This window comes from Camponotus floridanus, unplaced genomic scaffold (genome assembly GCF_003227725.1).
Source record: "Camponotus floridanus strain SB8 unplaced genomic scaffold, Cflo_v7.5 scaffold25, whole genome shotgun sequence".
In the NCBI taxonomy this organism is placed as follows: domain Eukaryota; kingdom Metazoa; phylum Arthropoda; class Insecta; order Hymenoptera; family Formicidae; genus Camponotus; species Camponotus floridanus.
Window position 1 is genome coordinate 1,923,739 of NW_020229381.1, and position 14,418 is coordinate 1,938,156.

The 14,418-nt window shown below is 29.1% G+C and overlaps 3 protein-coding genes across 10 annotated transcripts; all 3 read left to right on the plus strand.

Annotated features, from left to right (window-relative positions):
* The first annotated feature begins 1,618 nt into the window (after positions 1 to 1,618).
* Positions 1,619 to 7,848, plus strand: LOC105248755. 6 transcript variants are annotated; one of them, XM_020026729.2, is made up of 6 exons: positions 2,060 to 2,618; positions 4,747 to 4,821; positions 5,663 to 5,800; positions 5,868 to 6,304; positions 6,709 to 6,874; positions 7,061 to 7,848. In XM_020026729.2, the coding sequence occupies exons 4-6, from the start codon at positions 5,877 to 5,879 to the stop codon at positions 7,163 to 7,165; spliced, it is 699 nt and encodes a 232-aa protein (XP_019882288.1). In that variant the 5' UTR covers positions 2,060 to 2,618; positions 4,747 to 4,821; positions 5,663 to 5,800; positions 5,868 to 5,876; the 3' UTR covers positions 7,166 to 7,848. The 6 variants fall into 6 exon arrangements, with proteins under 6 accessions (XP_019882290.1, XP_019882288.1, XP_011252028.1 ...); XM_020026730.2 differs by lacking the exon at positions 2,060 to 2,618 and adding an exon at positions 4,433 to 4,647; XM_020026731.2 differs by lacking the exons at positions 2,060 to 2,618; positions 4,747 to 4,821 and adding an exon at positions 1,619 to 1,938.
* Positions 7,849 to 8,373: 525 nt separating this feature from the next.
* On the plus strand, positions 8,374 to 11,609 carry LOC105248776 (tetratricopeptide repeat protein 27). The gene is made up of 8 exons (XM_011253760.3): positions 8,374 to 8,584; positions 8,701 to 9,556; positions 9,626 to 9,692; positions 9,794 to 10,126; positions 10,221 to 10,394; positions 10,469 to 10,621; positions 10,727 to 10,888; positions 11,046 to 11,609. Exons 1-8 carry the CDS (start codon positions 8,521 to 8,523, stop codon positions 11,607 to 11,609), a joined length of 2,373 nt encoding a protein of 790 aa, XP_011252062.1. The 5' UTR covers positions 8,374 to 8,520.
* Positions 11,610 to 12,337: 728 nt separating this feature from the next.
* LOC105248759 (3-oxoacyl-[acyl-carrier-protein] reductase FabG-like) lies at positions 12,338 to 14,294 on the plus strand. Of its 3 annotated transcripts, none has more exons than XM_011253732.2 (4): positions 12,338 to 12,824; positions 13,274 to 13,590; positions 13,742 to 13,943; positions 14,031 to 14,294. In XM_011253732.2, exons 1-4 carry the CDS (start codon positions 12,822 to 12,824, stop codon positions 14,271 to 14,273), a joined length of 765 nt encoding a protein of 254 aa, XP_011252034.1. In that variant the 5' UTR covers positions 12,338 to 12,821; the 3' UTR covers positions 14,274 to 14,294. The 3 variants fall into 3 exon arrangements, with proteins under 3 accessions (XP_011252034.1, XP_011252032.1, XP_011252033.1); XM_011253730.3 differs by having other exon boundaries at positions 12,339 to 12,786; XM_011253731.3 differs by having other exon boundaries at positions 12,339 to 12,699.
* Positions 14,295 to 14,418: the final 124 nt, after the last annotated feature.

The window sequence follows — 14,418 nt, forward strand, 5'->3', positions numbered from 1 at the left end:
ACATATCAAGAGACTAACAAAAAAACAGAATTTTATATATGATAATAATTAGACCATTTTCAACATCGACTATAAAATATTGAATTAACATATATAAACTGCTACAGAATATTAATTAACAAAATAGATTATATTATATTTAGAGATACATTTTATCATAGGATAAACCGTGCCTTTGAGATTAAGTACATAAGATTAGACGATAAAAATAATTAAAAAAAAACATTAAATATGTTTATGAATTACAATACAATTAAAACAAATAATCTAAAAGTTATTTGTATTATATGCTTATAATTAATTTTAATTATATACAAAAATATAATATTTTAAATACTTGGGCGCATGTGTAGACAAAGGAAAAAAAGGAATAAATAATAAAAATTATTTAAGAACGTTCGTCAATATTGAATAGTGTTTTTTTTTGTGTTGCACTATTCCAATTTCGATCTTGATTGCTTTTGTCTACAATAATAGCGCTCCAAAGGCGCGAGCCTAATTCGCGCCACTATGTTATATATCGATTATATGTAAGGAAAAATAACTTACTACTCACATAATGTATTTTTCTACGTATTTTTTGTACTTATAAATAAATTTCTAAAAATATTCTGTCTGCATAGGATTTTACCTTAACTTTCTATTTTAAATAAAAGAAGAAAAGATTAAATACACACTAATTTTTAATTTAGTTAAACAAAGTGAATAAAAATTTTTGAGCAAAGTATTATATCCTTTTCAGTGAAAAAGTTGTATTGTTTCGCTCCAGATTAACCGTCTCTTAATATTATATAAAGATGAAAGTGAGGTAAAATGTTTCAATCTTTTCTTTTAGACCGTTCTCTTCAATATACAAAAATTTGTTATTTTGAATTGAAACATTATGTATTTTGATTTTTTACACTTTTGCAGCCTTTGTTTATTAATATTAAAGCTTCTAATTCAGATTTTTCTAAATAAAATATCGAAATATAGGTTTTTCAATCAAATTTAATCAATCAACCTATTTTTCGATGTGTTTGTGATCAAATTCTGTTGAATAGAATTGTTTTGTTTTTATAATCCCATATAAAAGAATTTTCATTGCATGAACTAATTTGTCTACGGCAAGAATAGCTATAGACAAGCTGACTACAATGTAAGTAATTATCCTCTGCGAGAAAATCCTGTTCTTGATTCGCTATTAGATTAGACCGAGTAGAAATCATTGGACTCTTCTCGATTCTTCTTTTTTTAAATAAATATTTGATAAGAAAAAGAAAAACTAAAAATTACTTCGCAATTATATTACAAAAATATTTTCTATATTTTATCTTCTCGATAAATCTTTCGCAACATGAGTTAAATTCTCCCTCTCCCGGAAAAAGAGAAACATTTATATACATATTTACTATACAACGTTAAACATTCGTGACCGATTCGTGCTCGCCAACGACAGCATGCGTGGCCGGCAAAGTTACATACCAGCCGTGCGATGCATGCCGTCCTGTTGCTTTTATTCGGAGAACGGTCAGAGAACAAGGTCGCGAGATAGCTAAAATGGCAGCCGTCGAGCGGTCCGCATCAGGATAATAGAACGTACATGCAATATATATATATATACACATATATATATATATATATATAATAGCCTGATCGTCAGCATTCGATGCGATTCCGCTCGGCGACGTATTTCCTGCTTACTTTAGAACGTAAACGTTACTCGCCGTGTCTTATGTAAATACCTTTGTCGCGGTTTTCTTTTATCGTTCAATTCGCGATGCGAACCGAGTGAAAACTTAATTACAACACAGGTGCTTCGCCGGTACAATTCCAACGCTGTTACATGGCTCGACCTCGTGTAATCGTCGAAAGATCCGATCTATCGATGTCCCCTTTACAAGCGGAGAACGTGACTTTGGTGAACGAATTGTCATCAGTTTTGTGGAAACTAGAAAGGTGTGGAAACCTGAAAGAGAAAGAAAGAAATATTGTGTCAACGTTCCCGATATTTTGATAGAATCCTTAACAGAAATTCCCTCTGTGTGTTCTATATCAATTATAAATCATATATACTTTCTTATTAATATATTTGCAAGTCATCGATCATTAATACAATCGAGTATATTAACATCTGCATTATATATTCGTGAAAATATAGAATATCTGAATAGAACATTAGTGCTCTATAAATGCTCGAATTGCGTTAAGGATTATTAACGCAACACATCGATCCTTTCATCGAGAGTACAACGGATGTTGGTAAAATCTGGAGAAGTAGCGATGCTTGTCCGGCATACGTAACTCGTAGTTACATAGTGTTGTTTCTTCGGGAAGTCTGATGACACGACGCGTTTCCCATCGCCGGTACATATGTGCGCGCGGAATACGCGCCATCGGTGTAAATATTGAACAAGTGACGTAATTAGTTGCGCGAGGCATGATAATAAGCGGGGACGTCGTTACTCGTCGGCGCGCCTCGCGATCAGATAACGCATACGAAATTGTTCCTCTTTTCGAGGTCGACGCACCATTCGTATCTGCTGAGGAAGAACCTGATAAAAGATTCAGTTCAGATCTGTCGTCGTTGCCGGCCTCTCATCGTCATCCAAATTCCCGCGAAAACGATCGAAATGGAGGTAAAGTCTCTCTCTCTCTTTCTCTTTCTCTTATTTTCAAAATATTACATGTTTCGATATCTTCGGAACAATCAAATCCAAACTTTTTGTACATTATTGAAAGATTGTTTGAGAGAGCTGCCTGTTTGAATTGTTTCTGATGTTTCCTGCAATGTAAAATGAAATATGTGAGTATTTTGATTGGAGAATCGTAATAAAAAAAAAGAGTTGTAGGAAAATACAAACGTGTGAGTTTCATAGAATGGAGTCAGTCATGTGTCATATGTGTGTGTATGTGTGTATATATGTGAACACACACACTCTCTCTCTATAATTTTAATTTTTAATAACTCTGACAGTTACATAAAATATGAATTTATAAAAGAAAATAAAGTTTCTTCCAAACTTATTTCACAATTTCTTTCATTATCTTCTAATGTTATTATTCTTAAGTTTTTTTAAATTAACTAAACGAAAAAGAAAACAAGAAAATAGAAGAAAATAAATAAATAAAAATATAAACATAATATGTATTATTATTGAATAGAGAAAAAATAAAAAATAAAACTGGAAAATATTTTCATATTTTTAGAGATACAACTACAGTTGTAAATGCGTAATATTTGTTCTATTTTTTTATAATATATAAAAATATTAATATCATAAAAAATTAATTCTTCAAAAAAACTGGGATTCGGTTAAACAAGAGTTTTCAGATCACATTGTTTCGCGTGTAACATTGTAATGCTGTGTTTACGTCGATATTCATTGAGACACCTGTGTGACATTGACATCTCGTATCTCTCTTTACACATCTTTTAAGTAGATACTAATTTGATATTTTAATTGTGCAAACGACACTAATTGTTGATTGCATCTATAATATCAATAAGTAATATAAGTAATTACATTGTAATTTACAATATAATTATAACAATATCAGATTAAAAATTGTCATCTAAAATATTAGTTAATGCTTCTATTAATAATTTTATAACTGCTTATTTCCTTATTAATATTAAAAATATGATTAATATATCTTTTGAAAGAGAAAAGTACCTTTTAAAAAAAGTTTTTTTAAAAATATTTTTATTTAAAATTCTATTCTTTCTGATTCTTTCTTTCTAGTCTATTTTTCTAAATTTCCAATATATTATAAAACGTTTTGTAAGAATTAAAAGTATCATTTAAGAATTGAAAGAAACGGATGTTATTTTTATTCATAAAGTATTCACGTCTATTTATATGCATATTTTTGATCTTATGCTAATTAGTATTCCTTGATGAATACATGTTTTAATATTGAAAATGTATGGCATCGATAAGTATCCTTGGAGTTTAATTCTTCCGAAATCAAATGATTTAATCGTGACTCAATTCAGGAATAAAACTTATTGTTATAACGAAATGACTTAACGTTCGGCATTAAATACAGCGTATACAAACGTAAATCTCTCTCTGGAAAAAAATATATTACAAAATGTTAGTGCTGATTACAGAAACAATCTAGTTTAGCAACTTGCTTTTTTCAATATCGATTTTATCTTTGATACAAATGAATAAGGAAAATTGATTTAATCAGAGCTATACGTAACCCGATGAGTCTTAATACTACTTCGATCATTGGTTTTATATGGATGAGTCACATCTTATATACAAACTCATAAATAAGTTTCAATGTTCATATTTCTCGATCTCAATTTCTCTCTTTCTCTCTCACACATAATTTAATTACACTGTATTGCAATTATATTTTATAACGTCAAAAAAAAATTAATATGATAGTCGAAGTGTTAGTTAAGGGAATCGTATCGGCCAATTTTTTTTTTACTTCATGCGTTTTTTGAAGGAAATGAGAATGAAGATGCACATTGAGAGAAGAGCGACGAAAGAGTAGTAAGGAGACTCGTGGCCCATTTCTTTTAGAAAGGAAATGGTGATTACAGTTAAGCCGTTGCCTCCATTAGCGTTCGCTCAGTTTTCTGTGGACAGCATTCCTGTTCGGCATTGCGCCACAGCTGCTTACCTGGAAATTCTTTCGAGAAGCTCGGTACCGGTTGTGTTACATATTCCTTTTTTTTTATTGAGCTCTCATATGCCTTTTTTCACACGTCTTTTCGTCAACGTTTAATAGCTGTTTCCTTGCTAGAACGATACGGACGAGACATTAAAAATTGCCGGCATCTGATTACGAGTCCAATTGATTGATGAAGGCAAAGTCTGAGTATGTATTTCTTTAAAATTATAATAAACCTATGAAAGATACAAAAATTAATTTTTACTCTCTGAAGCGAAAAAAAGAAAAAAAATCAAGGATAAGGATCGGAAATCACGAAATAGGAAATATGGATAGATTATGTATTTAGCAATATAATAATAAAAGAAAAAAAAATATTTTAGCGATGATTTTTGCTGACAAGATTGCAATTTCGGTCTGTGTCCTTTTAGGGAAATGTATCATTTTATCTACCTTTTTGTCATTTTACAATGACGTGTCGGGCAATTGCAGAGAAACGCGATATAATTTCTTTCAAAGATAAACTGTGATAACGCATCCGATATGAGTATAAATGATCGATATGAGTATAATATACATAGCATATTATTGTTGCAGTAAACGATTTTTTTTGCATTTCTGAAAAGTTTGTTTTATCCTCTTGCTGTTGCGTGCGTAATTCCATGGAAAGTGTTCGAGTGTTATTGTGAAATCTGAAACAATTTAAATAGATTGTAGTCGATACATTAATCATTTCGAAAGATATATATGCGATGAAAAAGATATATTTGGAATTTTGATGTATTCAACGATAAATTAAATATAAAAGCTTAAATATGTATTTTTCTTCAATTCAAAATCAGTTTTTCTGGAAAAAATTTTTACTTTAATTTTACGTTTGTCATAACTGTCTAAATTTATTAGATACTTTAAAATTAAAATTAATATTGTTAGATTGATATATCTTTTATATATCACCGAATTTCACATACATTTTATTGGAGGAAAATTAAGAATCAAACGACGTGTCTCCTTAGATCTTTATGTAAGAATTTCTATATGCATACAGGCGGAGCACAGACTGGAGCAGTTGAGGAGGGCGACAGATAGAATACAAAGGGAGATCGAAGAAGTCACCGAGAGAGAACACGAATTGCGGAACGTGGGTAGCATTAAGACTATATCCCACGAGACAGTGGATTCTAAGGTAACTTTAAAATATATATTGCCAAATAAATATACGAAATTTGATCTAATTAGACTTTTCTACATAGGTGCGTCGCATGCCGCAAGCTCTAGCCTCAGGCAAGTTGAAAAGAACAACTTCAACGCCGCAGATTCTGGAGGCAGTCAGTCTGTCGCCAAGTTCGACGCCAAAAATGACGAACGGTGTGATATCTACGCGTACAACACCAACACCGTTGCGTTTCGCAAATGTGGCAAGTCAAAAAGGTTTGATGCACAGATTTCTTGCTACACGAGGAAAGATGTATAAGAACAAATCGGGCAGCAATGATAGTTTAAGTCCACCCGTAACACCTACTATCACACTCAATCCTATAAGCATCAAAGCCTTCAATAGAACATTGGAGATACAATTGGAGCCGGACAACGAGCCAAAGAAACCATTGACGAGGAAAGGATATGTTCCTGTTGAACAGAAGATTCAAAAGGAGTTACACGATATGAAGGAACGAGAGAACGAATTAAGGTATTAAAACTGTTAATAGCGTCATAATAAATATTACATTTCCAATTTTTAAAATTAGATTAGAAAATGAAAATTAATCTAAATTTAATCCTTTCAAACTTTTAAGATTATTTTTCCATGTTATTTAATAAAAATGACTTGATCTGTTATTACATCATAATTTTTTTTCTTTTGACAATAATCGATAATATAAATTTAAATAATTTAAAACTCGGAGAGATAATTTATCTATTTGATTTTATGCTTACACAATAAAGGATTAAGGATTATATCATATTGGTGAGATAAATTATTATATATATGAAAATTTCTAAAGAAATTTTTTATTATATTTTTATTCGAATTTTTTATTATATTCGCAAAATCACAATGTGATTTACCTATAAATCTCATTTACCTTTTAGATTAATGAGATCGCAGATGTTAGCCAAATCTCAGCCGAATTTACTTGATATAGGAAACGATAATGATTCTGATATTTATGACGGTTCCGGTTCTCTTAGAAGCGGCGCTTCTACCAATACTCTAAATGAAGATGAAACTGAAAAGGAACATAAAGGAAAACATAAAGTAAGCGACATTTTTGAAAAAACATAATTACAATTGATCATCAAGATTATTAATTTCATTAATTAATAACACAAAATATATTAAATTAGTATTAATTTATAAACAAAGACAATTCTTCCGAACGGTCTTGCTGTGTGATAACTTAATTAACTAAGCGATAAAAATCTCTTTTCATTATATTTACAGCCTAATCCACGACGTCGTAACGTGCTCATCGCTCAGTGGGAGAATCTGATAGCCGCCAATAGAGAATCTCTCGAGAATAACAACGAAAACGATAGTTATTTCTGAAGATCCTATAGTTTCAAGTGAATGCTTGCAGACAATTTTATTCTCATCTTTATCCGGTCGTTATCTGGCAATATAAATATTTGATTGTAAATCAGTAACACAGATTAATATTTCATTATGTTAGGCAACTGTTTTATATTATATAATGAGATATTTCTCTGCCGTTCTCGAGCGGCATACATGTTGAATGTTTAATCTACATCGATTTCCTGTTTATCTCGTCTATATAGTTTATTTAAATGAATGAAGGATTTTTTCATGTTTAATATTTATGCGCTGTAATGTTAATTAGGATACAACATATTCTCAGTATTAAGTTGCTAGAGTATTGAATGTAATTATTTATATAAAAAAAATTTCTTATAATATTTTAAGAATCCATTTTAAGAAAGTAGGAGGCACATATTTTCTTTCATCGTTATTAATGAATGTAATACGAATATGATATGTATTCTCATTTGCAAACGACTGAAAGTTTTTATCATCTAATATATAATCTTCCCAGTGCAAAGTGTGTAAAGTGTCCCAGTGTGCTTGTAATGATTAATTAAAGACCCACTCGATTAGAATTAATAATATGTATGATATTAATATATATACAGATGTATATTAAGTACTTAATTAGTTTTAAACAGATATAGTTAAATCAGTGCATACACACACATGTGAAAACAATTACAATATTAATATTTAATAATTAAATATGTGCAAGTATTTTTATTACAGAATATTACATGCAAAATATTCAGTTATTAGCAAATAAACACAAATCAAATATGTTATTAATTGCAAAATAAGAAAATGTATTTTCTTGATTCTTGATAAAAAATTTATTCTATCAATACGATTAAATATCGAATATATAAAACAAGAATTATTGTACATATATTTTTAATATATATAATATATAATAAATTCATTTAAAAAAACTAAAACTAAAAAAAAATATTTAATTGAATCTTTTCAAAAGAATTAAAATGAATATAGAAAAATATGGTAAAAATATAGAAAAATTATTTGTAAGAGAATTACACAGTAAATTTTTAATTTAGTCTTTCCAACTGCATTGTTTTGAGCTTATTTTCCATCTTTTTTTCTCTCTATCAGTGATTCTTAAATTATTTATAAATTATATCAGTTATATTTATAAATTATTATCAGTGGTTTCTAAATTATTCTGCATGATATGTGACCTAACTAAACCTTAAGCTACATCTCAAATCTAACCTTAAAAGCCGCATGGTCATATAAAATCCAACTTTATAAGAAAAATCCTAACGAAACAAGAGCAGAATTTTTTACATAATTTGCATAATTTTACAGATTATAACATAGATTATGTGTATTATGACGCAATGGCAGACCAAATAGATAAAAATATAGAAATTAAACTTTTAATTAATTTCTCCATTGATAAAGGTATGCTAAATATGTATGAATATAAAAATTATTATTATAATATAATTACTGATTCTACTAATATTTGTTAAAAAACTGTACAAAATTTATCAATAATTGTTCTTTTTTAATTTCAGTTTCTAATTTGCCGTATAATATATGCAGCATATTAAACGGTCAATACGAAGATATAATAAATAGTGAACTTTTTGCATTTATCGAAGCAATAAGCAATAGTGATAATAGCATAGAAGAAATTGTACATAACAATATATCTGAAACTGATACACATTTATCATGGTTATGTATGGGAATAGCTTCATTGTTGTACTTTGCCCAATGTAATTGGACAGGTCCATGTGTTGATAAAGATATTGAATGGTTAATAACTAGAAGAGATGAAGCACTTAGAAACTTATCATTACATAATGAATGTAATATAAATGTACAAAAGCCTCAGCTTCTTTACCTGTCTAAAAAAATATTCTCTAATATTGATTTACAGCTCAAGTATGAAAGTTGCGTTTGGTGGCTATTTAGAACCAATTTATTGCATCAACATATATTAGATGAAACTTCAGGAATAATATTTGAAGAAACCGAGCATATAATATCGCAAATTAATAATCTTGATATATTAAAAGATCCTCTTTGTAAGCTATTATTCAATCTAGAATCTGCTAGATTTTATTTGTATTATAGAAGAACACAAAATTCTGAAGAATATCTTGAATGTGCACAGAGCATAGCAGGTTTAATATTAAATTTAGAAGGAGCAATGGGAAAACGTACAAAATACCAACAAGAAGAAAAAGCACAGTTGTACTTGAAAGTAGAAATGACTAAAGATATTTTTCCATCAGTAAATTGCAAAGACATACCAAAATCTTTGAACTTAAATGACGAATTGAGATTGGAACGCATTGAATTTTCAGAACACAAAGAAGAAATCCAATTAGGTGCATTGGAAGAGGCAATAATTTTAGCAAAATAGTAAGTATTGCTTGTATTGTTCATATGATATAATATTTAAATATTACAATATATTTTAACAGTAAATAGTGTTCAGTTGCAGATGTGTCAACCTAAGCACAAACTCACTGATGAAGAAATTATACTCTATTTGATAGTAAGCTGCAATACTATTATATTTTGCATTTTATTAATAAATATTTAAAATAAATATTGCAATTAATAACATTATTATTAAGAAAAAAATTTTTTCCATAGAAAGTCATAGAGAATACAAAAAATTGGTCATTAAAGATGACTTCTTTATGCTGTCGTTGCTCATTGGAATCTGAAGATAAAAGAACTGTCGAGCGATCTATGATGCAAGCAGAGTCTCTATTAAAAGATTGCAATGATACAAAAGCACCTGTGGCCAGAAGAATGGATCTATTTTTCGCAAGTGGTATGAAACCTATTTGGACATTGGAAGAGAACTGGGCTAATTTAATGTTCAGTCTTGGCTTGGTGAAGGGAGCTCTAGAAGTTTTCATAAAACTTGGATTATGGGAGAACGTGATTATTTGTTATAATGTATTAAATTTGAAACATAAGGTACATAGAGTTACATAAGAGCTTTTACATATACATATAGATATAATGTACGCGTGCGATGCAAAATATAATAATAAGTAACATACATTTGCAGGCAGCTGAAATTATTCAACAAGAACTATCTAAAAAGCCAACAGTAATGTTGTGGTGTCTGCTAGGAGATGTAACTAGAGATGTGAATCATTATGAAACAGCATGGAGATTATCAGAGGAAAAAAGCAGTAGAGTTCAGAGACACTGGGGATTTCATTATTTTACAAAGAAAGATGTTAGTATCTGGACTATTAATTTTCAATCTAAATGTTTTAGACATTAATATAATATATAATACATATATTTTAGTATATTGAAGCTATACCACACTTAAAGTTATCAGTCAAATTGAATAACATTCAAGAGCATGTGTGGTTTAGATTGGGCTATGCAGCATTGCAGGTAGAGGATTGGAAATTAGCTGCTACAGCATATAGACGTTATTGTGCCTTAGAACAATCTGTATGTATGATTGTGATATTGTTATTTGTATAGTTGATATATACAAATTAAAAATAAAATTAAAAGTTGATATATAAATTAAATAAATTAATATAAAAATTTCAGACTTTTGAGGCATGGAACAATTTAGCAAAAGCATACATTAAATTAGGTGATAAACCAAGAGCTTGGAAATCTCTACAAGATGCTATAAAATGTAATTATGATCGTTGGGAAGTATGGGATAATTTGATGGTTGTTAGCATTGATTTGGGATATTTTTCAGAAGTAGGTGCAATTCATATAAATTTGATAATTTGAGTTTCTATTTATATTCTCTATTAAGCTACACACAAATTAATTTGAAGAATATTGTCAATAATTATAAAATTAGTTATCTTTATGATAGATAATATTTAAAAAAAATAATTTGGCTTTGTTTCAGGTTATTCGATGTTACCATCGTATTTTGGATTTGCAGAATAATCACTTGGATATTCAAGTTCTTCAAATATTAACTAATGCTATAATAAACAACATTATTGATGCGGATGGAAATTCGGCATCTCGTTTACTTCAAAATAGTCTGGAATTATTTGGAAGAATTACTAGTTCTAATACAATTAATAGCCCAGATATTTGGAGAATGTATGCTGAACTTGTCATATTGAGAAAGAGAGATATTGATCAAGAGAGAGCAGCGCAATATTTACAACAAGCACATCGTATTGCCACTTCAAATCCAAAATGGTCTCATAGAGAAGAAACAACTCTAAATGTATTGGAGTTATGTCATAATTTGGCACAGGCATATTTACATTGTACTAAAGATATTATAGTTGTCAAAAAAAGAAAAATGTTAGGGAGTGCAAAATTATCCCTTCAGGGAATTGTGAAAAAGGTCAAGGAACAAGAATGGAATAATACAAATATCATGGAACAATTAACAAAAGTTGAAGAGCATTTAACAGTTATAACAAATGAATTGGAACAAATAAAATCTACATAATAAAAATATTCATTCAATATTTCTTATTTATAGAAGAATATTTCATATAGATTTTTATATGAATTCTATAATACAATTGATTGTAATAAAATGACTTTCCTATAAAAAACAGATGTATCTCGAATTACAATATGTCGTGAATATTTAAAAAATTAGATACAAAAATAACAAGTTTTAAATGTTATTAAATTAATTTTTAAAAGAAAGAAAGAATCAGCAGATTTTAAAAATTAAGAAGAAAATGATTTCTCTAAAATTAAAGGCCCACCAAAATTTTCGACATTAGGAAACGCGAAGTATTAATTAAACACATACATTATAAATGCTAATGCTATCTTCTTAGATATACAATCATATATACTATCTTATTGATTTATCTTCCACGCGAGATAGAATAACTTAAAATTCGGTATGTGAGATAGTGTTTTAATATTTTTCATCCTCAGCAAACTGAATATCATATAACTTTCGATTATCAATGTTTTTGCTCAGGTTTTTTTACAGATCAGTTTATATTCAAATAAATTTAATAAAATTATTACCTGTTAATTATTTGTTATCTCGTAATATTGGAATTTAATTCTCCATTTTCTGATAACAAAAATATTTCTCTTGATACTTTGCCTCTTTTTAAATAATTCATAAAGAAAGAATTAAATTAAAATAATTACAATCAGTTTTTTTTTACAAAAACAATTGAATTTACCTGAAAGGAGGGGGCAGGAGGAAAGGAAATAACAGGCACTTCGGCTATTTTTACGATACGCTTCGGATGTATTCGGGATTGTTCGTCACTGCCGAATAATATCGAGTCAAACAAGCTAAAACACGAGATTAAAATGCTTGTGATTGCTCGTCACTCCACTCTTTCATAACTTTACCCAATCTAGCTGTATGATAATCATGATAATATAGTATAGAGATATGACACATATAAATCAATAAATCTATTAGATTCGAAGTTATCTTTGTTATTTTTTCTCTCTCATTATCGCATATTACATCGCACCAATCTGTTATATGTTATTATGACTCGCATTCTAAGGATATTTAAGTTCTGATCTTCCGACCAGTTATTACGAATTACAAGGTGATCAAGACATCGCATTTTTTATTGTTCAAGTTCACATTCTAGTGTCAAGTTATATATATATAATATATATCGTGCACATCATAAGTAAGTTCACATTTTCACATATCTTGAAACGAAAAATGGTATGTTCGCTTAATTATGTGTATTTTCTGCTGTACTCTTTTTTTTTTTTTTTTTTTCTTTTTTGAAAGACCAAATTTACATAATTAATTTACAGTTTAACTATATAAATGCAATGATTTAAAATATTTAAGTAAATAATAATTCATATGTACAAGATATTTTATAAAACAATAAGTCAATTTAATTGCTTTCATAATGTCAATTTCATCTTATGATTGTAATTATTCTAAAAATAATAATTTTAATGACTGCGTTCAGCAAGAGAAGTTACTTTGCAATTGTCAAATTTGTGAATCTGATTGGTGTATATTCTTAGATTCAATCAAAATTAAAAGCATACACCAGGCTCACAAATTTTACAACAGTTGCAAAGCAGCTTTTTTTGCTGAATGCAGCCAATATTGGATTATAATTTTGTAAAGAAGTTAATAAACATTCTTTATTTTAGATGTCGTTCGCAGGGAAAGTTGTTCTAATAACAGGAGCCAGCTCAGGAATTGGAGCTGCGACAGCTGTTCACCTGGCTCAGCTTGGTGCGTCACTGTCAATAAGTGGACGCAATAAAGATAATTTAAATAAAGTAGCCGAACAATGCGGAAAGTCTAAGCCATTTATTGTGACAGGAGAACTAACTAATGAAACTGATGTGAAAAATATTATTGATTTAACAATCAAGCATTATGGCAAATTAGATGTTTTAATTAATAATGCTGGAATTTTGGAAAGTGGTAGTATAGAATCTACAAGCCTGGAACAATATGACAAGTATAAAATAATAATAATCTATGCATACATATTTTATTGAATAAAAATGTATATTCAACCTTAAAAATATTTATAAATATTAGAATAATATATATACATGTATTTTCGGGATTTTCAATACTTTTGTTAATATATTAACATATATTTTTAGCGTTTTCAATATAAACGTTCGTTCAGTGTACCAATTGACAGCACTGGCAGTGCCACATTTAATCAAAACAAAAGGCAATATTGTCAATGTTTCTAGTGTAACCGGATTACGATCTTTTCCAAATTGTTTGGCATATTGTATGAGTAAAGCAGCTCTGGATCAATTTACACGTTGTATTGCTTTGGAGTTGGGACCAAAACAGGTATGCACAAAAGTAAAGGGAATTTTACATACATACAAACAGGGATAATTTGATATTTTTCATATTACTATTTTTAAAATACCATAGGTGCGTGTGAATGCTGTGAACCCTGGTGTTGTAATAACAAATCTTCACCGCAGTAGTGGAATGGATGAAGAACAGCTGAAAACCTTTTTTGAGCATGCCAAAGAAACGCATATTCTAGGAAGACCAGGCGATGTTACAGAAGTCGCAAAGTCTATTGCATTTTTAGCAAGTGATGATGCTACTTTTATTACAGGCGCAACATTACCTGTGGATGGAGGTAGACATGCAATGTGCCCTCGTTAAAAATCTTACATCATATTTTATGCAAACAATATATGATATATTTAACATATACACAATATACATAATATATCGCATTTATAACAATATACTAATATTAATGGAGATCAATCTATATATTTGTACTCTACTTGGGTAGTTGAAATAA